The sequence below is a fragment of the Perna viridis genome, chromosome 8 (assembly GCF_037379345.1).
Source record: "Perna viridis isolate PV_CMFRI_1.1 ecotype Kerala chromosome 8, ASM3737934v1, whole genome shotgun sequence".
NCBI lineage: Eukaryota > Metazoa > Mollusca > Bivalvia > Mytilida > Mytilidae > Perna > Perna viridis.
In genome coordinates, this window is record NC_142452.1 from 24,881,904 (window position 1) to 24,908,439 (window position 26,536).

The window sequence follows — 26,536 nt, forward strand, 5'->3', positions numbered from 1 at the left end:
CGCTACATAGCTGGATCTGCAAAGTGTACCACCAAACATATTTCAAAATCTTTTACGTCTATACTCACAGAGGGCATTCAGTCCTACCATGATACTTGTTTCTCTCGTATAGTGGTATTGATTACAGGTGAATCCTAAACAATTCGAAAAATCTTCTGGAGACTCCCAATTCAAGATTATGATCAGAATACAATAGCATTAAAACCTATGATTTTTCAACTCTTTATACTTCCATTCCCCATACTCAGTTAAAATCCCGACTCAAAAGTATTATACGTCGTTGTTATTCCAAAAATGATGGTACACCTACATCCAAATATGTAGTTCTTGGCAGATTCCTCATACTTTGTAAAAATGATTTCAAACATTCTTCCAAATATACCGAAGAAGATGTTTTCAAAATGCCAGAATTTTTAATCGACAACATATCTGACCACTGCGGTGGACGTTTTTATCAACAAGCGGTCGGCATTCCAATGGGAACAAATTGTGCTCCTCTACTTGCTGACCTATTCCTTCGCTCATGATGCTGACTTTATAGCTGATCTAATACAAAAGGAAGGAACATCGTTTAGCTAAATCCTTTAATCACAGTTTCTGCCCTATAGATGAAGTATTATCGTTAAACTATCCTAGTTCCGGGGATTTGATACATCGCATCTACCCCAAAGAACTTGAGATAAAGGATACTACAGAAACTGTGAAGTCAGCCTCATATCTTAACCTACACTTAGAGATCGATGGGACAGGAAAACTAGTGAGTAAGCTATACTTCAAACGCGATGACTTTTCAGTTCGTATTGTCAACTTTCATTTCATCTGTTGCAACATCCCTTCAGCACCTGCTTATGGAGTTTTCATACCGCTCATACGTTATGCCAGAGCTTGCCATAACTACACAGACTTTTTGCATCGCGATAGACGTCATATAATTAAGCTTCTGGAACAGGGTTATATTGCTACAAGATTAAAGTCATCATTACAGAAGTTTTTTGGTCGTCATCCAGTATGAACCAGAGGATTCTTACTGTGTATTTATTTTCACCATGAAAACTTATTTGTTCAACATGTCATAGTTTTCCTTTCCTCTTTCGTCTACCCTGGACTTGACTTTTTATGAGCAACTCAGCGGGTGTTTCTAGAAAAGCAGAGGACGCTCAACCTACCGGTGCACCTGGTCCATACTCTTTATTTTTAGTGGTCTGAGTGGCTCGTTTACACTTGTCAATTTGTATATATTATTTTGGTTATTTTATGTTCTTTCACGTGTTCGTTGTGTGTGTCTGTTTACTTTGTCTGGTATTTATATCTAGATTACAATCTTGTGAGTTCCGCTAGAATCTTGGCTGCCGTGATTACTCTTACATTGGACAAACAGAACTGACGGAAAAAAATGTTCACCCCTCTCCTTTCAACAACTAAAAAAGTATGACCCTTTTCCTGCTTCAAATAGAATGGGAATATACATTTAGTACAAAGACAAATAATCAGACAAAAAAATGTCATTATGTAACCAAAGCATGTACTCAATACAGACTGCAGATATAACATGCTTTATTAGATTTCATTTAAAATTTATACAAGTGGAAGACAATATATTTCTTTAAGTCCATAGACCTTGGAGAAATTGAAGCAAATATAAATGAATAATTGTGATTTTGCTATAAAGAGGCTGTCCATGTAAAAATCAGGCAGATCCTATGATATGAGTGGTACAGGGTAAATTTTATTCCGATGTAATGTATTTACCATATGTATGCCAAAAATTACAAATTTCGTTTTCAATCGACAATGGATGGTGGTTTTAAAGTTCCCTAACAAAGCAACCAAAGAGTAATCAAGGGAATCAAGGCTACAGCGGCAATCAAAAGAATGCAATGCAGGGACAAAGGAAAACAGACACACACAACAAAGAACATAGAGCAACTAAAATCATACATACAAAGTAACAAAAGCAAATGAGCAACTAGGACTCCACAAAAAAAAACTGGGAGCATGGACCAGGCGTCCTAACTTTGCTCAAATTAAGGAGTTGTCTGTTTTTTTTTCAATGAATTTCAATGCTTTCTATGTAATTTATTTCTCGTTTAATCATTGCAGTTAATTAAAAACCAACATTAAACTTTGAGAAATGATGCATTTGGGATATAAAATGGGTGATTTTTTTTAAACAAAATTTGTCATGTGCCTCCCACTGTCTGGTTTTTGCCTGGGCACCTTCTTAAAAAAACTTGAAAAAGCGGGATAAGTGTCATCTTTTTTTTTCTAGAAACTACTTTGTTGGCTCTATTATAATAATTAATATGCAAATAGACAATAGAGGAAACATCGGATATTCAAATCCTTATATAGCAGAACTCCCGACCTGTTGAAATGAAGATCTCGATCTTAGATTATAGCAATATGTGAGATGTCACCAATGATATAATCAGACTGAAGTGTTTAAAGAGTAATCAAGGGAACCAAGTTTCTAACGAAATCAAAAGAATGTAATCCAGGGACAAAGACCAGACATGGAAAACAGACAAACACAACAAAGAACATAAAGTAACTAAAATCATATATTCAAAGTAACAAAAACAAATGGACAACTCGACTCCACTAAAAACTGGGAGCATGGACCAGGTGCACAGGTAGGGTAAGGGTCCTTTGCTTTTCTAGAAACTCCCGAAACTCCCGTCGAGTTGCTCATAAAAGGTCAAGTGCGGGGTAGACGAAAGAGGAAAGGAAAACTATAACACGTTGAACAAATCAGTTTTCATGGTGCAAATGGATACACCGTAACGATCCACGACTTCATGATGACGACCATAAAACTTCTGTAGTGATGACTTCAATCTTTTAACAACATAACCCTGTTCCAGAAGCCTATTTGTTAGAATTCTAGCGCGCTACAAAAAGTCTGCGTAGTTTTGGCAAGCTCTGGCATAACGTATGAGTTGTGATATGAACACTCCATACGCAGACGTTGAAGGGATGTTGCCACAGATGAAAGGAAAGTTGACAATTCTGAATGAAAAGTCGAGGCTGACTTCACAGTGTCTGTAGTATCCTTTATCTCAAATTCTTTGGGGTAGATACGATGTGTCCAATCGCTAACCGTCAAATGTTTCATGTCACTGATTTTGGCTTGCTTTCAAGGCGAATTATATGCTTTACTAAACTTAACTCCCAATATCAGTGATTGGATTTGGATTAGAATTAAAAAAAGCACAAATTTTAGTGAACTGAAATTTGAAGATTTTAAAAACATATTTATTTCGTTAATTAACCCCTCGCTATCGGCATGGTAAAACTATGCGACATAAATGGCCAGACCGTGGTAAAACAATGATAAAATGGAATTTGCATGATTTATTTTTTAAATAAAACATGGTTGTAGGATACTATAAAATCTCCCGCCACTAAACTTTTGACCAATGGCAATAGCCTCATTTTGATTCAACCTTCACTGACTGGCTAAATTTAGAATAATTGAATCCATTGTGTGTGAGATCGAGAGGATAAAAAAGATACATAGTTTCATCTGATCGGTTAATCTAACAAAGGTAAAGTTTAATGTATACATCAATTATTAACACGAAACCATCGACGGAATATATATAATCACGATTGAACAGTTCAGTTAATTTTTTTGGCAGCCTTTCCATCTTGCCTGGCCAAAATAATCCGCCATCTTGAACAAAAAGTAGTCAGGTAGTCATAATGTTAACATACATATTCCTAAATTTAGGCAGTGCATCATACAGAGTCAACATATTTTTATTTTTTGACACGTTGTTGGTTAAAAATGTTATGTACAATATTTGTCAACGCTGTAAACATGATCAAAATGTAGACGATATTATTCATATGAATTTGAGAAAAAAGGGGGAGAGTTAAAAATCTAATAACATCATGTTTTACCATAGTGTATACATGTATGTACATATTACTAGGATCATCAGTTTGCTTTAAGATGCATCTGACCCAATGTTAACAGTAGGTTTTTCCCCATCCCCTTTAATTAGGGGTAACTTCCCTTTGCTTTGGGTCACTACCTCCCATATGGTGTATTTTCCTGTTATAAAGACAACAAAGTTCCTTTTTATATGAAATAATACTAAAAAGTGAGAATACTTTTACAAAAGAGGAATATTTTCATTATTTCAAAAGTTACAGACCTAAGTAAAATACGGTATTTCAAGGCCTTCAACATTTTAATTTAGAAATAACAGTGTACTTATTTCAGAAATGTAGCAGCTCTTAGAATGGGCTAATATAGAGTCATCAAGACATCAAAGGTTAAGATTCGTTTTATTCTACTGTATATGACAACACAGGATCAAATACAGGAAATAGGTCCTCACATCAAGGTGCAAAGGCTATCCTGAATCTTAAAAATCTACATCAATATCATCCCATGGTTCATCATGAAAAGTACCTTTCAAGAAATAGACTCCTATGTCTCAGATAAACAAGAACACAAGAAATATCACAAATGGTAGATAGTCTCGTCTGGATAGTTTTTTCCAATCCTATACCAATGAAAGTTTTACAGTAAGTGCGTCTCCGAATAAAGATGAAAAGAATATTACCGCCAAAAGAAAATGACCAATAGAAATAAAGAAAGTATGCGGTCTAATCAACCATGAAGATTTAACTAGAAACCTTAGAAGTTAAATATAGAAGAAATGAAACTTAACAAACCAGTAGAATTCGTCGTCTGTCCACAAGTCCAGTTAGCGTAAATCGTCAAATAAAACAATTAACCAAATAGGTTTTATAATTCAAATATTCATCAAATACTATCTTTATTCATATAAAGAATGCAATAAATGTGAAACATAAATTTACAATACACTACTGTCAAAATATAATAAAACATAATATATACAGTAAAAAAACAAGCTACCACAGAAACAATAAATATTTCCATTTTTTACCAAAATATGACATTTTCAAAACTTAAAAAAACTTAAAATGTTTGAGGGGAAGTATCTCAAACTGGGGTTAACCCTAATTTCAGCGGTTGTTCCCAACCTGTTCTATGCTATCAAATGGGGTAGGGAGTCACATGCACTTGTTTCTACATGTATCAATGTATCAATGGCCAGTTACTATCAATTATGAGTATATACACATATTTGATAGTAATTAGTCATTGTTGGAAACAAGTGCCTGTGTATAAAGTCTCTAGATGGACTTAAAATTAAGTGTACAGTACATGTTCATGTATGTCACTAGTCCAAATGCTTTCTTTATTCAGGCTTAAGAGGCTAATAATTTTAATGCATAAACATGATTTATTAGACCAAAAAAAAAATGTATGTTTCCTGTTGCCAAGACAAGGCCGGTACATATACATGTAAGTAGGAATTTTTTTTTTGTTGATTATCAACAATTTTGGCATGATCAGCTTCATTTGAATCAGATACTCTATTATTAAATATTGTAACTCTACACGAATCAGAGTAGGAAACTCACTCAAATTCTAGGCAGTTCTGAATGCAAGTTTTCAATATATTTTCTATATGGCCATATAGATTTTTGGTCAAATTAGCCAGCCCTGCCAAAAATAGCCAGTCTTGGGCTGGCGGGCAGGCTACTATTTTGCTAGATTTTTTCTCAAATTAGCCAGCCCTGCCAAAAAATAGCCACTCTCGGGCTGGCGGACAGGCTACTATTTCTAACTCTGCACAAATTGACTTTTCTTCAATGTTGACTTCAGTACACTTGTGCTTGCTCCTGCAAGGGAGCAGTTACTTTGAATGTTTGGGCATAGCAGAATGAATATCAAGATCATACATGTACATTTTGCTCATGTACATGTACATGGAGCAATCAGGTTCTGGATTAGACCAGAAACAAATCTTTTCTGGAATTCAAGGGTAAAATAATCCAGGTCAGGGATTTTGAGTCCAGGTCGGTTGGGCAAGAGGAAACAGATATATATTTTTTTTGCCTTATATAAGTTTTAACACCTGAGCAAAGGTCTTGATTATCTGAACATGTACAAGACACCCAAATAAAAATTGACACGTACATGTACAGTGTGGGAAACCACCGCTCGCGAAATACAAGTAGATGTGTATTTTGGCGAGTTCTCATTAGCTTACACTTGTCAATTTGGTGACCGTCATTTGATTGGCAAGTTCCGTGGAAAGTTAACCAGCCCACAGCTTATTTAGTAAAACATCCGTTAACATCATACATTAAAAATATGTTCCCTTCATTTTAAGAAATTTAGTTTGAATATGTCAAGTGAATTTTGGCATGATATGCACTATCTACCATTTTAATTTCCGTTAAATGGGATGTGCCAAAACCTACGCAGCGGTCCCAATCTCGTATTAGTATTCAAACGAAATTATCTCGGTAATATACGATATGTTACCTTGCAAATTAGTTGTTTATTGTCAAAATGAAAATGAACAAGAAGCAAATGATAAACACTTTTCTTGTTTCATAATGATGAATCTGTTGAAATATAGTTCTATTTTTATAATACGAGTTCAGAAATGGAGTACTTATTGTTACTGTAAAGTACATGAAAAACTTCAATGGGAGGGAATATTCGAAAATGGAAAAGTTTTTGATAAATTTAAAAACAGATGAAAAGATAGTTGAGGAAAGAAAAAGAAAGGCAGAAAATAGTCAAATCCAAGAGAAAACAGATAGTACAGGAAAAAAAAATGGCTAGTTGAATTTCTATTTGGCTAGCAAGATTAATATTCCACTAGCCAGAATGGCAAGTTGGGGAAAAAAATGGTTTCCCACACTGCATGTACATGTATGTACAAAATGTACATTGTTAACTCCTATCTTTTTACTTGGGCCTACTGTACATGTGTATGTTTAAACAATGTACATGTAGGTTATATATGGATTTTGATATTTTATAGGTACATTGTACATGTAAATGTTTTGACCGTATTCATTGATCCACAGACTGAAGTTTGAGATGTAATTAAGTTTGTATATTGTACATGTACATCTACATGCACACTGTAATTAACATACTTACATGTATGTATCTGTATAATGTAACATATAATCTCCAAATCAGTTCCGGGTTCAAACTTAATAGTTCTATCAAGCTGTGTCTGACAGCATTTCTAAGTTACAAGTAATGCTTGGTTTAACAAAATAAAGAACATTTTTGCATTGGATGGCATCCTGAGAATACAATGTCCTGTACCATGTACATTAATGGTAAAAGTAAGTATGTGCATTTATAGATACAACTTTACTACATGTAACAAAATAAGTACAAAGTACATTGAAAAAAAATTAACTGAAATGTTAATTTTTTTTTCTTTAGGCAAGCATCCAATATGAATTACCAGAAAGTATATATGAATCATATCCATTCGAGCTCATTGCTCTGTCAACTTGCCCAGATGTGGAGAAGTCAGCTTCTGTGTGATGCATTAATCTGTACTGGAAATGTTGTCACAAAGGTAATGAACATGTATTTTCAGGGATCTAGAGAGGTTTCCATGTTTTAATCCTCCTTTTATTTTGAAAATGTTATTTTTGTGCAAAAAATTACAGGGGACCACCACCGCCTTTTCAAAATTCCTTTTTTGATAATTCAAGACTTCTGTAAGAACTGTAAGCAAAATTGTCCAACAATAAAGTTATTGTATTCAGGCTAATTATAATAGTATGCAGCAGGTGTTCTGATTCACTTTCAAGAGTGGAGGGCCCTGGACTTTTTCAAGTTTCAATTCAAAGGTCCACTCCAGGAATAGCAAAAGTCCACATTCAAGTTTCAATTAAAATGATTGAAGTTCAAGGACCCTTGTAAATGAAATTTTAAAGGTCAGAAATTGGGGGTCCTGGACCTAAGATCTGGACACCACTAATTTGAAATCCTCTTATGTTTGTTTGAAACTGAGAACATGGGTACAGTAGGTAGGGAAAAAAATCGTATGCAGAAAGACATGCCACATTTTTTGGGCCTGTCCCAAACCAGGAATTTCTTGCCTCATTCATGTACATGTATGCCTTGTTTTGTTTTCAACTTAAGTTCATTTTTATGTAACTTGAGTACATTTGTATATACATGTAGGGCAACTTTTTTGCTGTACCTGTGTTCCTCTTTGTTCATTGAAGATCAGTGAGTGGCTTTGGGCCGACATTTTCATCCATTTTTGACATTCATCATACCTACATGTATTCTTGTTATACATTAAACTTATTATAATCATTAAAACACTGCTAGAGTTAAATTGAAGGAAGGAAATAACATTTTGTTTTGAAAAGGCAATAAAGTTTTTTGAGTCCCCTTGACTGATTAGTGTAATGAAACTTAATTTGCTATTAGTACAAGTGTAGATGAAAGGGCATGTACATTGTATAATTTACATTTTCATTTTTGTCATGTACAAATGTACATGTACATACATGTATGTACAAAAATGTATTCACACACATTTATTTGAAACATGTTTCAACATTATTTTATATGCACTGTTCAAGTATGCAGTATGAAAAGATTGAATATGAAACAAATCTGCACTCAAGGTGTTTCCAAACAAACATTCATGAACATGATGAAATTAAATTTAGCCATCTGTTGGCAACTTTTGGCAATAATTTTAGGATTAGGGAAGTGGCCGGCAGAATTCCAGCAAAAAATATATTAATGGACTTGTTTCCTACCACTACATTTTGTACATGTAGCAAGAAAAAAAAACAGTCAAGGGAACATGTATTGTACATTGTAGGTAGGGACATTATTTTATTTTTCTAACATGTCTGAAACATTTTACTTGAAATATTCACATTTAGCTAACGGGAACATATTCTAGACTTAAACTGTGCTTAAATGGCGTTCAATGTTTATTGTCCAATGTACAGTATGCTCAAGGAACTTTATTTCTCCATTGTGCAGATTGGTCAGTGTCAAACATTAATTTGTTTGCTCTTTTTGTTGATACATGTATTTGTTGTTGTAAATCAGTATCACTCAGTGTTCTAGGATTTTTCAGAAATTGAGGTTTCCTCGGGAAAAATCCTTATAAAATCAACTTTCCCACAGTCAATGACTGCTTTCCTAACAAAACAAATCCTTACAGCATATGAAGTTTTCAACTTGCCACGGGAAAGTGTAACTAAGTACCTAACTTTCCCTGACCCATATTTCACTTGCCCCGGGTAACGGGAAATAGGAATTCTAGAGCACTGATCACTCATTATGAAAATATAAAATATTATTTTTCAAGGGTAACTTCTGACTTAAACAGAGTGGTAAGGATATTGGTTGGCAGTAAACACACATTTATTCTGGTTTTAAATCTATTAGAATCTGTGGATAGTTTACAAAAATGAATGCATAGATTGTGTATATACTGTGTATTTACATGTAAATATTGTATTTGACTTGCATGTACATGTACATGTATTTTAGTTTCCTACTGATACAGCATGTAATTCATTTTTGTCTTCTTTAAACAGGCACACAGAGTTGTGCTCTTGGCAGCGTGTCCAATGTTACAGTCAATGGAAAATGCATCTGTTGGAACTGAGTTGGAGGTTCGTCTTGCTGCAGATATTAAACAGGAGGCTGTAAACACATTCCTACAGTATTTATATGAAGGATTTATGTTGCTTACAGAGGATAATGTTAAACATGTTGAAAAAGTAGCTCGACTTTTACAAGTAGACAGTGTGATCAAATGTTGCTCAGACTTCTTCAAATGCCTTGAAAAATCTACAGGAAAAATGCATAATGCCAACTACAAATTTGACAAATATGATCTTCTTGAATTCCGTCATGTGCGTGCCACTGGCTTACAAAAAACATATCATGATAGACTAATGAAAAGAATGTCAGAATCATCAAGACCTACCAGTCCGTTGGGAGGGAAACGACAAAGATTACATCATCCAACATCACCATCAGATTTTTCAGCACAAAAAATCAATGACCCACAATCTTCAAATCAGAACTTTTCATCTGGTGCTGGAAGTGTTCGTTCAGGTACATCAAGTCAGTCGAGCAATTCAAATTCTCCAGCTGTAATTGAAATTGTAGAAGATAGTTTAGAACTTATTCAAAGAGAAAAACCAGTTCCTGGTCAATCTGAACCACCTCGTTTGTCGCAACAAAAAACTTCAATATCAGTAGCGTCGCATGTTTCTAATTCCAAGGATACACGCGTTGTCAGTATTGCAGATGATAGTGGTGGTGGTAGTACACACACTAGTGATTCTTCAATTTCGCAAGTGGCTTTCCCTCCAAAGATGTCCTTTCAAGACTCTCATACAACACAGAAAATTCAGCATTCTTCACCAACATCAATGGTTTCTAGAATGACCTCAAGTCTCAATAATTTCTCCCCTCAACCTCCACCTCCCCCATTACAGCAAGCTCCTGTCTCTCATGGATTTCAGCCAAGGCCACCTGAACAGCGATCAACCCAACCTCGTCTTTCAGAAACATCTTCAGATGGGCTTAAATCTTCTTTTCTGACAAGTACACCTCAGCGAACATTTCCATCTGTTCATCCATCTAGTTCAAAACCATCATACGCATTAGGAAGTATTTCTCAAGGAATGTATCAATCCCAAAATTCATCATTCCAAAGTCAATCATCAGGGCAGCAGAAACAACAACAAGACACCAGTCATTTTGCTGCAGCTGATACAATAAATAAAAAAGAGGATGAAAGGTACTTGTGTATTTGATTGCTTTTTTAATACAATGTAAAAAAAATTGCTGTAGTATAATGTTACAAAGATGTCATTGTTGTCCATGTTGTCTGTGATGTTGTACATGTAGATTATAGGCTTCTGAATCTGTCAGCATGAATTTACTTTGTTAGTGGAGGTGGAGAGTATCTCTGCGAAACACAATGGAGTCACACTTAGAAATATGTCTTTAGGTACATTGTACAGACTCTACAAATGTAGCTTCTTAAATTGCAAACATCAAAAAAATATGTAAAAACAAGATTTACAATGTACATGTATAAGTTAAGAAAAATTAAACTGAAATAAGTTTACCCAAGTTTCATATTTACAGTGGAGCCACTTTACATATATATTAAGTTAAAGGAAAACCTTAGCTTTTTGAAAACTATCAATGTGGTGTGTACATGTTAATATACTTGTATATATTTATATTTTTATGACATTTATTACAGTTTAAGGTCACAAGAAGGCCTTGACCCAGGTCCATCAGAGAGTTCAAGAGACACTGACCTTTCAATTGTTAAAATTGAACGGGTAGAAGATGAAGAGACTGGGGGTTTGATGTTACAGGTTGATAGTGGACAAAGTGAGGGACGATTTGTAGAATTTTCCACTGGAGATGAACATGATAATGAAGAAAGTGATTTAACTGGTGATTGGGGACCAGAAGATATGTCTAACGAAGGAAGTATGTTCCAAGGTGACCAGGCGCTGGGTGGACCAATGTTTATGGGACCAAGTTCAGGTAAGGCTTATTACCTCCATATATACATGTATTAGCTATAACTATAGTCAATGTAATGTTAAGAATTACTCAGTTATCTAATTACTAAACATACCAATCTTGCTTGTTGATGATAAATAAAGAATAGAATTTTCATGGGGCATTTGGATGTTTTATTGATGTGTAACTATTACAGATACTTTTATACATGCACATTGTACATGCATAAGTTTTAAGGCATTCTATATTTTATACAAATGTATATACATATTCAATGTATATGGCATGGTACCATCTTAAAAAAGAAAAAAATAAGAAGTTCTCCTAATGAGTCTGAAATATGTGTACATGTACATCATTGTAGTACATAACTTACTGGCTGAGCACAGCTGTTCAGGCTTTTCTAAAAAATAATACATGTTCACAGTGTCTATATTGCATTCTAATTAAAATTTATTTCCAATAAAATAGAGCTAAAATTATAGTGCTATAAAGCTTAAAGAGTTACATGTACACATACATGTACATGTATAATATATATATGCCTTTGGAAACACTGTTGAAATTTAGTATTTAAAATCTGGTGTTAAATGTACAGTATTTTGACAAGGACAAAACCTAAAATAATCTATTTTCTCACTACATGTAGATGTCTCAAGCATATTATAGCCTGGAACTCCCCATCTTTTAATTTTCTGGATCATAATCCCTTGTTATAAATGACTGGATCCACCCCTGAAGTCAATTAATTTTTAACAGATAATCTTTTTTACATGAAAACTCTAGTAATAAGGTGATGTTTATGATCATATTACATGTATTTGTAGGGCAGACTCAATCTAAGAAAAAACATATTGATTGTACATGTACATTTTGGACACTCACTTTTTATATTAACATGTGATAAGCTATTAAAGTTGAGGGTCTAGATTGGTATGTTGGTATACACACATAAGTTTATTCTGTAGTACTGTGAATGAGTGGTAGTACAAGCATTTAGCATTTTTTAAACAACATTTTTTTCCTTGATTTGTATTGAGCATGTTGAGCTGATACATACTTGTAATGTGTGTTTATATGAACATGTAATGTACATGTATTTTAAATTTGTTGTTCTTACAGTACATGTACATGTGTAAAATTATGTGTATGAAAATGAATTGTACGATACCACTACATACAGAGATGTCCACACTTCAAAACAAAGGATGAGGTCACTTCCAAGCAAGATAGGGAGAAGTGAGACTTGAGTGAGAAGTGAGATTTCTCAAGCAAAGAAATGTTTTCAGAGTTGCTCTTATGTAGCTATAATACATGTATGATTATAACATCACTTTGTGATAAATGTACCTCACTCAACTGGTGGGTGGTATACTGGAATCACCTTGTCTGTTGGTCCCCCTGCCTGTTGTTCTATCTTTCAGAATTGTGTTGAATATATTATAGGAATGTAACTATTCTGCCCTGCCACAATTGGATACATATCATGATTCCCAGGGATCAATTTTCCCATTTTTATCACTTGCTAATAAAAGCAAGTGCTGATTTTTTTCTACTTGCTAAAATAAATTGTCGCTTGCTTAATTTTTTAATATGTAATTAAACAATTTAAACAGCTAAAATACAATCAGAAGCAGTAACAGCTATATTAATGACCATGTTGTTGTTATTGTCCGGCTGGCTTGTGGTGCCACTGTCTGTATGATCTAAGCCTACTTCTGAGAGTTTCCGTTTGTTAACATTATTTAAAAAAGCTGTAATTTGTTGACTCATGCTGGCATAATAAATATTGACCTAACAGGGTTGTTTAATTTTCTTGTGTATTACCATGGGTCAGTAAAAGGCTTTAAGGCAGGAGGAAGAACAATCCTATTAAACAAAATAACGCTCAAACGTGAAACTGCAATAAAAAAAAAACACTCGCTAAAATTTTCCGGCATGATGTAGTTTCAACTTGCTAAATTGAAATTCCACTCACATTTAGCAAGTATTTCCAGTAAAATTTGATCCCTGATTCCTTGCCAAAAATCTGATTTGCATCACAATTTTTACTGACATATCTTGTTTGTGTTATTTCATTAACATTTGAACAAATTACGAAACAATTACACCATTGCATCTGTAAGTAATGACTAGCTCTCAGTCTATACAAAACTCGTCGGACCTTCGGTCAAATCCGATAAAATTGCTGACGGTTCGATAAAGACCACTACGATATCCAGACCAAAAATCCAACATCGTTTTTGAGTTTTATTGTACATCCGTCATCGTTGTTTCCCCTGAAAAATACAAATGGCCGGTCGTGTACGAAACTGTTGAAAAATGTCCTTTTTAAGGTATACGGAGGGTGCAGTACCCGGCAAAGCAGTTAAGATTAAAAGAAAATTAAGACTGGACCAGAAAAACTTCATGCAGTCCAGTAAAACGGTAAGCTTTACAGGTCGAATGACCAGTAAAAAAAAAAGTTTCGCATAGACTGAGCTCTTATCCCTTACATTTTAAGCAAATCTAGAGAGTTCAAACAGCAGATAAATCAGTTTGTGATTGAGAAACTCAATTTTTAGCTGTGATTACTCTAGATGAGTTTTGATTTCCATCACATGTAAGCTACATGAGGAATGGGATCGGAATTGTAAAAAACCAGTCCCAGTATCAATTTCTGGATCATAACTAAATATATCGTGATGTACTGATGGATTGTTACCCCCTTGTTATATAGTCCCTATGTATCAATTTTGCATTATATACATGTACATACTAGATAGGAGTGTACATGTACATATACAGTTATGGTTGCCATCTGAATTGATATTTCAGCTTGTTCATTTTTTATATAGGACTTAAGCTGTAGTATGAAAGTACTTTAATTCGCGGATACCAACTTTCGTGGATTAGGGAAGATACACAAGTTTGTGGATTCTTGAATTCATGGTTTTTAGGTTTTCAGTATACACATCAGTGGAAATCTCCTTTTCGTTTGGAACTAAATTTCGTGGTCTGATTCACCCTTGAAAACCATGAAAATTGGTACCCTATGAACAATAGTATTTTCACAGCTTTTATTTTTAGTTTTCATTACACATGTACATGTATATCTCATTGAAAAGGAGGGACATGTTCTGGATATACATGCTCATGTGCACAGTACACATGTGCAATGTGTGGTTTCAGTTGTGGGAAAATAAAATTTCATTTATTGTTTCCCTTTTAAAGTATCAAGTTGTATGAAGCACAAAAAAACATGATGAATTTAAAGGATGCAAATGCTTGTATTCCCACCTTATGATTTAGATTTCAGTGCCTCAGTGAACTGGTACAAGGTGAGTGGTCTTGTTCCTGTTCAGATAGAAAATAGTTACTTTTACATAGATCAAATTTTATTTGCAAATTATGGTATACTGATGTGTATCCTACATGTCATTCAAGTATTCAAATACAGGGCAGGGGTACAAATCAGTGCTGGTCCAAGGTCTAGGACTCGAAATTTCTGACACAGTTCACAGGACTTTTGAATTGTCATTTAATATCATATTTGCATTACTCTTATTGAGTACCTTTCACTTTTTTTATGGTACATGTCATATGAAGACCTTTCATTTAGGATGCAAGAATGTCCAGGACCTTTCACTGTTAAAAGTATAAGATGATTAATCAATCACACAGCTTTGTTAAGTGCTGCTATCATACAGTGGTAGGATTTTTTTTCAATTTAGCCTCATTGACAGTAACTTCAATTGTACAAATCTAAAGTACAAACTAGAGATTTTTTTGTGCTTGATGGCCTTGTCTGACCGATTTTTGAATTGTATACATTTTGTACATACATTGTACATGTATGTTTATGTCAATGAAATTGTTCCACAAGGGTACTTAATAAAAAATGTTTGACTGGGATTGATTTTGGAAGTTGTGACCATAACCATATGAAAATAAGGGATCAAAAAGATGCTTTAACAGGTATTGTTCTGTTTCCCATACAACTTGAAGAAAATATATACAACTATATATGAAATTACAACACAAGGTACAATTAGGTTAAAACCTGAAAGATTATGGAATTAGGGATTTAAATGGATCAAGGAAGAACATCATTCTGGTCTGTTCAGTAGCTTGAGGAAAAATGAATTCTATTGAATGTACTACAGTATCATGAAAGTATGGTTTTATTTATATTCAGGGAATGGTGTTAAAGGTTGTTCTATTGTAGGGGGATGTGTTGAATTATTCTAGCCTGAAGGAAAACCAAATATTATTCATTTTTTAACATTTATTTACAAAAGAACAACCTAGATTTTAATTTGAGTAAGTAGTATTTTCATAAACTTGCCCAATAGGACAAGATTCATAAAATGTCAATGTACATGTAATACCCTGATATTTTTTTAAGAAATGGACCATTTGTAATTGGATATTACAGACTATTAAAAGTACTTAGTATAAGGTACATATGTAATGATGGATACTTTGACAAAGAGATTCCTTTATGTGTCCTGCATGTAAATTTTGGATATATGGTCTTATTTAGTAAATATCTGAATTTTCATTCTTGTTAGAATCGTATCACTCATTGGATTGCAATCCAAATTCATAGCTGTATTAAGCTTTAAAGTACTGGAACTAATCAATATTGAATCTCCCATGTCTTACTTTTCTATAATACCCCATGGATTGAATTTTTCTCCTTTCCCAAATGCCCATTATGAAGAAGAGAAAGACAGCAGGGACAAAGAACAGACCATGAAGCTTCTTAATTGATGAAATAGTTCAAATACACAGAAATTATGTAATTGCCTAATTTCCCCATGAAGAAAACCAAGGCAAATTCAATTTGAACTTCTTATATCTATACTCAAAGTGCCTAAGAAAAAAGAACTATAACTAGGCTATTTACATGTACATTTGATTTAAATCTAATACATGTACATGTATGTATATATTTATATTTCCAATTTTATCATGCAGTTCCATGTTGATGTATTTAGTAATCATGAATTAGGAAGTTTTATCAGGTAGGTGTATTGCTGTATGTTTAATTTTACTTACTGTACAACTGATGACTGAGTAATTCAATTTTATTAATAGGTTATTTATAAGGACATACAATTATACTTCATGAATTTTAAGTTGCTTCAGGATTATATGTGTAGTCTGAATTGTGTCCACTGCATATTTAGAATGGCTAGTACTGTTTTTTTTTTTTTTTTTAATCTCTGGATTGATATTTGGGTATTTTCATGTATGTTAAGCACAGCTATTCTATTCTATTGGATACTAATTAATTGCAAAAGATGAACATTATTTAAGTTGACTACTCATACTTTTGGTATGAATTTGTACTTGAAATTTACATAATAATGAATATTGCATTTTGAGCTTCACTTTTTGATATTCGATTATTTTTACAAGATGAAAATACTTAACACCATAGAAATAACATTTAGCACATTTGGCAAATACTCCATCAATATAAGACTGGAGCCAAAAAAGAGTTTACTTATCTGCCTTTTTTTGCAGTTTTCTAAAATAAAAATACATCACATGCTACATGTACATTTAGCCTTCCGTGCTTTTGTTTAAAAATCAATCATGATACATGTAAGTCAAAGTTTTTTAAAAAAGCATTGACTTTAAGCAGGAACAAGTTGCAACTTAGAAGATGGGGCATAGTGGAATGTGCCATATTTATTACAAGGATTGTGATTTAATTAAGAACTGACCAGGATGTCACAAAAACATCTCAAATTGAGAACTTCCCCAAGTTTTTTTTTAAAGCAATCTGATTTGTGAAAAGATTTGAGGAAAATTTCAACGAGAGATTTTTTTTAGGAATTTTGGTCCTATTCTCCAGAAAGGTAACAGTTCATCTTTGATTTGTTGACTGTTAAGGTAAAGAAAACCTCCAGTAGCTGCTCTTGAATTATTACATATATATGTATAAGTGTCATGATTTGATTTGATCTACATGTATTTAGCTTACATATCATAATTTGTTTCCCTCAGCAATGCTGTAATCAGATATTATCATCCTCAAGCAACATGTATCAGAAACCATGACCAAGATCTTCAGAAAATCAAGTTCTGTTAATCGTGATGTTACCATAACATTAATTAGACCCGAAGTTGAATCAGACCATATCAAATCTAGATTTAATATGTATGAATCTTAACTCTAGTTGTGAAGTCACCTGAATAGCTTACTTTTATTTGACAAATTGAGTTCAAACCTCACATTCTTAAAAAAAAAAAAAAAAAAAAAAAAAAAAAAAAACGGCTTGATTGACTTGATATTATAGTACAATGCAAGTTATACATGTACTGGATCTGCTTGAATGATTTAAACTCTGGTATGTCAGCCCAGTGCTGGCAGCATACTGAAACAAACATTTTGTAACAAAGTTGCGGGTACATGTATATAGGATTTCATTGTCTATGATTCTGTTTCAAAGTTTCCTGTAAGCCAAACTCCTTAACAGCTCAGTGAAACTTTACAAAGTTTTATAGAAAGGATAGGCATCATATGTAGAGGTGATAAGATTTTACTTGTTCAAATTTCACAAGCACAATTTTTTGTGCCAATGGATTTTTATCAAACATTTGGTGAAAGTTAATTAATAATATTGAATGATTTAATTGAAACAAGCATAAAAAAACATCTTTACTATCAGTGATTTCATTTGAAACAGAATGAAATTAGTCCAAGTTACTTTGATGTTTACATGAGGTTGATGTAAAATATTGAATACAAGTATTCCAATGATTTGTAAGAGTTTTGTCCCTTACCCTAGGTCTACTACCTTAAAATGTTTTAAAAATGCTTGGACATGACTTTTACAGATTTATCATCTGAGGACAATCCACCCTGTCTTCAATTGTTAATCGTTCAGTAGATTTTTATGGATAAGAAAAAAAGAAAAGGAAAATCAGCACAGTGAATTTATGAATTCTTAAAAAATCTTCCAATTAGATCAGTCAATTGAGACATTGATGTGAATTCGAGAAACTCAAAAACACCTGTTGAAATGGATGAGAGTGTTACTTTTAACTCACCTGGCCATAGGTCAAATGAGCTATTGCCATCACTTGGCATCCATTGTCATTATTGTCGTCATCAACAATTTTTTGAACATATTCTCCTCTGAAACTACTAAATGGATTTGAATGAAACTAAGCATGGTTGTTGCTTAGGGTATCTTGCACAAAGTTTATGCTTCAATTTTTGATCCATCGAAAAACATGGCCACCATTACTAAAAATAGAACATAGGAGTCCGAAAAGTTCTTTGCCTGTTTCTTGATAACCATTAGGTTTAGCCAAATTCTGATATTGGTTAAAGTGTTCAACATGTTGAGATCCATTTGTGGTTGAATTTGGTGAAAGTCTGTTGACGAATGTTGGAGTTATTGTCCTATTTGAATATATTTTTGCTGTTTTTATGTTGTTACTTTCAAATGTCTTCTGCTCAGAAACTACTGTACAGAATTCAATGAAAGGAGGTACAATTGTTTCTTAGGGTATCCTGTACAAATTGACTGTTTGGATTATTAATCGGAAAAAAAAAAAAAAAAAACATGGCCGCTATTACTGAAAATAAAACAAAAATTTACGTGTCCCTACCAGGCGTAACGTAGCAGGGCACGTAATCCTGCTTGTTCATGACCAGTAATCCATGCATACTAACCGGGTGTAATTTCTTAATCAGCTGGTTTTACTCCATGCCAGGCGTAATTTTGGACTTGGAAGTTTTAACATCTCAAATCTGCTGAAAAAAAAGCAGTTGGTTGATTTACCAGTTGAAGGGACTGAGTAACAGGAAATTATTAACTTAGATATTACACAGACATGAAATCTCAGAAGTACTTTATGTAAGTTTTTGCCAACCAGAGAAAAGTAGGTTAGAAGTTAAGTATTTATTATCATTATATAAAAGTACATATGTTAAACATGTACATGTAGCTGTTAACATGATAAAATGTTGACTGTAGATTCTTTCCTATTTCCAACTTAAATACAGCTCTAAGTATCATATATACAAGTGTAAATACAAGAATGCATGTTTTCATGCTAATACATTTCATAATAAGAAAACATTACATGTATAAGAAATTACTGTTATTCTACCTGTAACCTATATTTATCATATTTGATGTATACATGTATGTACATGTACAAAAACATGTGGCTTAAAAAATATGACAAAGAGTAATCCAGGGAACCAAGATTCTAGCCGAAATCAATGAGTAATCAAGGGAACCAAGGTTCTAGCAGAAATCAAAAGAATGTAATAAAGATACAAAGACCAGACATGGAAACCAGACAAAGAACATAAAGTAACTAATACTATACATGAAAGGTAACAAAAGCAAGTGAACAACTCAGACTGCACCAATAACTGCAACAAAGCTACACCAAAAACCAGATCAAAAACATGTCTTGTTTCATACAGCACATGTACCCAACTAATAGTGTAAAAATATTAAAATTCAGACTGACAGTGTAGGCTAGTAAAGGAAGTTGGTAGACAAATAAATAGATATGTAAAATCTTAAACATTCCATTTAGCATGTATATAGATCAGATGGGGATCATAGACACATGTTACTAACAGTTACAAGTACCTACATGTACAGCAAGTAGACAAAATGAGGTAAAACTAACAACAGTATCAGTTATTTAGCAGAGAAAGGAACATTATGTTGTACATTGTATCAACATAGTAACAATGAATTCTTCTTAGTCAGACTCAAGTTTGTTCAGAAAAAAGCAAACAAAACCATTTTTTCCTTTTGCATCTAATGTTAAAAACATACAAATAAATAATATATTTTTCACTGAAACAACCTTAAGTTCATCTGTTATTTCAACAGCTATGATGTTACTATTTTCATTTAAATTATTTGTTTTCAAGATTTTACCAATAGCAATACATGTATGAACTGTAGTATCTGTCTCATCTTCATTATCTTGGTTTGATAACTGCAGAAATTTAACAACTCTACCTATTCTTCTGCCACTGTGGTCATGAAATAAAATTGTGGATTTGTCTGTTTTTATTATTGTATTGTATTCTATAAAGCAACATGTTCAATACTCTTAAACATAGCAGGGTTATGTTGCTACAAGATTGAAGTCATCACTACAGAAGGTTTATGGTCGTCATCATAAACTCGTGGATCGTTATGGTGTATCCATATGCACCATGAAAACTGATTTATTCAATGGGTCATAGTTTTCCTTTCCTCGTTTGTCTACCCCGGACTTGACTTTTTATGAGCAATTCAGCGGGTGTTTCTAGAAAAGCAAAGGACGCTTACCCTACTGGTGTACCTGGTCCATGCTCCCAGTTTTTAGTGGAGTCCGAGTTGCTCATTTGCTTTTGTTACTTTGTATGTATGATTTTAGTTTCTTAATGTTCTTTGTGTATGTCTGTTTTCCATGTCTGGTCTCTGTCCCCGGATAACATTCTTTTGATTACCGCTATAACCTTGGTTCTCTTGATTACTCTTTCTTAAAACATAAAAATTCTTCTACTTGTAAAACTTCTCCACAATATATTTAAAGTGCTTGAAAATCTTGATTTGTGTGACAGTTCTTTTTTTTATTGAGCGTTAAACATAAATTCCATCACAAATTTTAAGGCCTCTTTTCAAAGAATATGGAGAATTCTTTATAATGTAAAGCTCCTCCTCTTTAGATCCATTTTTAAAACATTTGCTTTTCAGTTCAGGTAACCTTTGCACATAAGATATACCAGTAGCTATTTGGTTGTCAATGCCTTGAGTACCTTGTATTATTTTTAGTACAAACCCATTTGAATCTTCAAAAGAAAAACAACTGTTTGTATATAATGGGCCTAGATCTCTTAGACTGTCTGCAAGATGCAACACTGGTGCACATTGAGAATCATATAACATTCATCATTCAGAATTTCAAAGTTTTCTCAAAAGTTGTACTACAATCTTTCTGCTTAACACACTCTTTCATCAGTAGAACCAGTCTTCAATAGAATATGCATAGAATTAACAAGGAGTAGATAATGGCTGTATTGTTGATGATTTAATATTCCGTGCAGAACAATGGCCCCATATAATAGTAAGAAAGATCTAAATTCAGATGCTTTCCAGAACTTAAGGTCTTTGTTGATGGATCTTGGGAGTCTTGATGTATTAAGTGTTGGCCACAAAAGTCTTTTATCTACAATACAGACTGAATTATTTCTACTGAAACTATGTTTAGAGAAGTCAGCAGAAAACCGAGTCGATTCAGTAACTTCTGTATACCAAGTAATATTCCATGCATGTAATCAATCCATATACTGTTTTGTGTGTTGAACTTAGGGGAAAAAAGTAGCCAAGATAGTTCTTTTATTCCATGGACTGTTTTTTTTCTAACACTGCTTTTCCAGCATCACTTTTAACAGATTCGGCAGTTCTACTTGGTCCCTTTGGAGTATCAGGTATTAGTATGGAAATACATGGCTGTGACCTTTTCCTACTTTTTGTTTTTCTTTTTGGAGACACTTCCAGCAACTGAATGCACCATTGTATTGATTACAGTTACACAGCAAGCTCCTAGCAAGAAGATCTGCTGTACAACTTAAGAGGAATGCTTTGCATAAAAATATTCCTATTTCAGGGGCAAATAGTTCTACTCCTTCTGACAAGTTTTTCATGGAGTCTAGAAAAGGTTTAAAAAATGTTCCCATAGAAGGTTTCTGGCTGCCAAGACTCAATGATGCTAAAATCATATACTCTTTTTTTCATGTGCTCCCTATATGGAAGTTCATTTATTATTAGATGAATAGGCCAAATAGAATAATTACTGGACTTAGATACAGAAGCCCCATTGGCATTGAAAGTGAATAAAAATATTATGGCCATGACTAAGTGGACCATTATTTTCAACATATAATTTATGCAAGCGGCCATCATCAATATTCTCATATTTGCCTATTGAGACATTGCGGTTGAATCTGTGTTGTAATAATCCATAGAAACATACTTGAGAAAACAGGGTTTTTAGCTGACTGACAACTGGAATCTCCAAAAAATAATTGTCCTTTTTGAAAGCTGTCCCACACACTTGGTTAAGGCATTGTTCGACAGTAACATCATGAATGGGCCCCAAGCATTGATGACAGTAATGGTGATAAACCAGTGGATTTTCAGATTTGAATAACTGTTTATATGAATGTAAGCTAATGCATACAATATGGTTATCAGGAAGTAACTGCTGTATTCCATCTCCAGTAATGTTATGTTTACAGCAAAATGTTGCTAATAATAACATGAATGTCCCAATAGAAGTTTTGGCTCCAAGGTAAATTGGTTCATTATCGGCATCATTGTCTTGTTTAGCAGTCCAATCAGCCTCTTCCTCACTACTATCAGATCCATTGAAGTAAATATCCTGTTTATCGTCTGTTATGCCCATGTCATAGGAATCAGATGATGCAGCTGATTCAATTTCTTCATTCTGTTCTTCATCTACATAATGAATTTTTCTTTCTTCAGTAAAGATATTGACTGCGAAGTCAGGATCCTTCTATAAATAGAATGAAAACATTGAATTTATTGCACACTTTTTCACTTGATTGAAATAGTTTCTCAATTTATGATGAACAATGAACATGTATGTATCAATGAATGTGCTAATATTTCGAAAAATTACACTTCCTATACATGTAGAATTATACATGTATATTTTTAATGGACAATACTAACTAATGAGGTCATTAGTACTATCAAAGGGTTATTAAACCCTGATGTGCAAATTTTCATGAAATCAGTAGTGGACCATTTCCACTCACCCATGGGATGCAGTCATGAAGATGACCAATGTTTTGAGGTAATTATTTAAATTATTTTGTTGTTTTTTATAGTATAATTAAGAATATGAAATGAAGTTTAACACTTTTATTTAATAATTAATTACATTGATAATTGAAAGTATAATAAAGTATGGAGAGAATTATAGGAAAGACAGTTTAAATGATTTGGAAAATACTACATGTATATTGTAAGTTCAAATGTTCTTTCATGTTATGTTTTGTTTTTATTTAGCCTTGTGTGAATAATTTGCATGACATCCAACAAGAAATCAGTAGCCCTGCCCCTGAGTTAACACCTTTGGTAAAAAAGTCACCAAGGAAAAGAACTGAAGTGCCAGGAAATCCATACAGAGAATAGGGTAAGTACAAACATGTACATGTAATAGTCATTCTTTAACTAAGATATCCTTAGGTCATTGACATTCTGACATTTTTTTTATCATGTGCATGGACTATTTCTCTTTGAAATTGTACTTCAAGGTGCCATACTATTTGATTAAGACTGGTATTGATTTCTCAGTTTTTCTAGTTAAGTAAATAAAATCATGGGCTCATTTTATATCCTATTTCTCTATCTTAAAACAGCATTTCATTAATATAGATCAACTGTGAATAAGTGAAACAATTATTGTTTTTGAATAATTTTTGTATTCTAACTTTCAGACTGTAGCACTGAGGTACTGTTGAAAAACTTCCCATCTGTCCTTGTCAACACAGAGGTAATAAGACAAGCTACTGCAGCAGCAGCCCAGAAATCCAACAAACCTGGCTATACACTGTGCTACAAATTACTGATGGGTGTTTTCACAGAAGATGGGTTAGCTAACTCCAGAGGTCAAGGTTTGAAAAAATCCAAACCAGGAGAATGCAAGCCAGCTCTTGACAAGGAAAGAGTCAAGGCAGTAAAAGGTAAGTCATAGAATCTATCTTGATACTGAAATCTGAAAATTCCCTAATGGCTATTATGGAGAAATTTGATCAATATTTCCTACATTTTTAGCATGTTGATTTATTACTTATCCGCATAGTGAACATAGGGTTATAGTATGGTGAATGTTAATGGGTTGGTTGGGCAGGCTTACTGGAATTTATTTTTGTAACACTTTTCTCAGCAACTGCCAATCACAACCATTTGATATTTGGTATCCAGTATCAGCTGCCGTATCTGGTATGAGTCTCATATTGTGAGATCTTATTTTAGGTCTGTCCGACATCTACTGTACTTCCTGATTCCACCATTTAGGTCTTTGACCCTTTTTTTAGTTCACCTGGCCAAAGGCCATGTGAGCTATTGCCATCACTTGGTGTCCGTCGTTGTCGTCATTAACAATTATACAAAACTCTTCTTCTCTGAAACTACTGGACTAATTAGAACCAAACTTGGTATGAATGTTCCTTGGGGTATCCTGCATAGAACTAATGTGAGAATTTTTGATTCGTCAAAAAACATGGCTGCCGTTACTAAAAATAGAACATAGTGGTCAGATAGTAGTTTTTCACATATATCTCCTAAACCGTTAGGTTTATCCAGATTCTTTCAATGGCTGAAATGACCCATATTATTAGGACTACAAAAGTCTTCAGACTTTTTGTAAGAGTTATTGCCCTTGAAAGGGGAAAAATGATTTTTTTTTTAATAGTTTTCAGTTTATATCTTGAAAACTATGATCGATTAAAAGAAACTTTCAATTGTTGAAAAGATCTTGTGATAGTCCTACCAGAGACTTCTTTAGTCAAAATTGTTGGACAACTTCTTGTTTAATTTATTGCCTTTAAAAGGCAAAATTCAAGAAGGTGAGCGATTCAGGCTCCTTTGAGCCTCTTGTTTCTTTTTTTTATTGTGGATGGTAATTACTAGTATCTTTTGTAATCTGTAACTCTTTTCAGTATTTTACCAATCTTATTACAACTTTGCCCTGTGTAAATTCATCTGTAACTCAAAAAATATTAACCATTTCACTGTGTTTCTTCTCATATTTAAGATGAGGACTTCCTAATGTGGAGAAAAATTTTTTTTTTTTCTTTTCATTTTTCGTATGTTCTACTTGGCCCTTTTTTAACAGCGTATTCTGTCATACCCATACATGTATTGTTCTTGTTTTCTGTTTGCAATCATTTTCACCTTGATGGAAAAAATAAATTGGGGAGGCCTTCAGGTGTACCATTGTTGTTAACTTTGCTGAAGTAGTTATATGATCAACCCCTTGAAATTTTTTCAATAAGGCCAATTTTAACAAAAATGAAATACATATACCCTATATATGTACATGTAAGTAAGGACCTGTATCATGTAATGTTACTAAGTTAAATATTTTCAATGTAATACTTTGTATTTGTTTCTTTTTTCAGACTATTCCAGCAAATGGTGTAAAAAGAATGAATTAACCACTTCCATTAGAAACAGAACTCAACAGTAAACACTTCCATTAGAAACAGAACTCAACAGTTACCACTGCCATTAGAAACAGAACTCAACAGTTACCACTTCTATTAGAAACAGAACTCAACAGTTACCACTTCCATTAGAAACAGAACTCAACAGTTACCACTTCCATTAGAAACAGAACTCAACAGTTACCACTGCCATTAGAAACAGAACTCAACAGTTACCACTGCCATTAGAAACAGAACTCAACAATGCTATTACAGAGCAGGTGTCCCATTACAGGAAAAAACTAAGGGAGAGAATTGTCAATGAACAATCTGAAAATGTGTGAATGTGTAACAGTCTTTGCCATATTGATTTCTGACCAGAGCCTGAACTCAACAATTTTAATGAACTTAAATAGTAATCATTGGGTATTATTGCCAAATTCTGCAAGCCCACCAGCATTTTTAGCAGCCATGGCTGTCAGGCTGGTAGTCTATTTCGAAGACTGATGTGACCTGTGAACAAATAATGAGTGAATGTGCATGAAGGTAGAATTTAGAAAATAAAAAAAATGAAGCCAATTTTAGAATTAATATGAAATTATTTGTTAAGTAGATTTATGCCTCATGACTCAGGTAATACAAAATATTCTACTTAAAAGAAGAAAACACATTTCCAAAAGACCCCCCAGAAGTAACTTTTTATGTATAAAAACTAGGAGTGAATACATTTTCTTTTGCAAAAACATGAAAAGTTGACGTATGCAAGTGATAAATTGTATTGTCAACCAAAACTCTTGTTGAATCGACTTACTATGATTATGAACCATACTTTTACATTGTTTTATATGTATATTTTCACTGCAGAATGAGGAAGCTATAAAAATCAGTTAGCAATTGTTTGCTTGGGTTTTTTTTGTTTACTCTCCTTC

At 33.4% G+C, this 26,536-nt stretch overlaps 1 protein-coding gene and 2 pseudogenes across 13 annotated transcripts in view; 1 reads left to right on the forward strand and 2 right to left on the reverse strand.

The window, feature by feature from the left end:
* Positions 1 to 3,434: 3,434 nt before the first annotated feature.
* LOC148609947 (uncharacterized) overlaps positions 3,435 to 26,536 on the forward strand; it is a 65,084-nt gene continuing 41,982 nt past the window's right edge. For 11 of the 13 annotated variants that reach the window (XR_015914624.1, XR_015914623.1, XM_088541595.1 and 8 more), the window contains exons 1-4: positions 3,435 to 3,548; positions 7,304 to 7,442; positions 9,445 to 10,661; positions 11,136 to 11,428. Coding sequence is in view for 10 of the 13 variants with exons in the window: in XM_088541595.1 (XP_088397721.1) it covers positions 7,317 to 7,442; positions 9,445 to 10,661; positions 11,136 to 11,428 (1,636 nt within the window). In the remaining 3 variants the exon portion in view is untranslated. Of the gene's footprint in view, positions 3,549 to 7,303; positions 7,443 to 9,444; positions 10,662 to 11,135; positions 11,429 to 13,743; positions 13,835 to 23,466; positions 23,594 to 23,897; positions 24,144 to 25,583; positions 26,154 to 26,536 lie in introns of those variants that run through there. The other 2 variants (XR_015914625.1, XM_088541603.1) reach the window with 2 other exon arrangements.
* Positions 21,013 to 21,766, reverse strand: LOC148609948 (uncharacterized; annotated as a pseudogene).
* On the reverse strand, positions 21,764 to 23,139 carry LOC148609949 (uncharacterized; annotated as a pseudogene).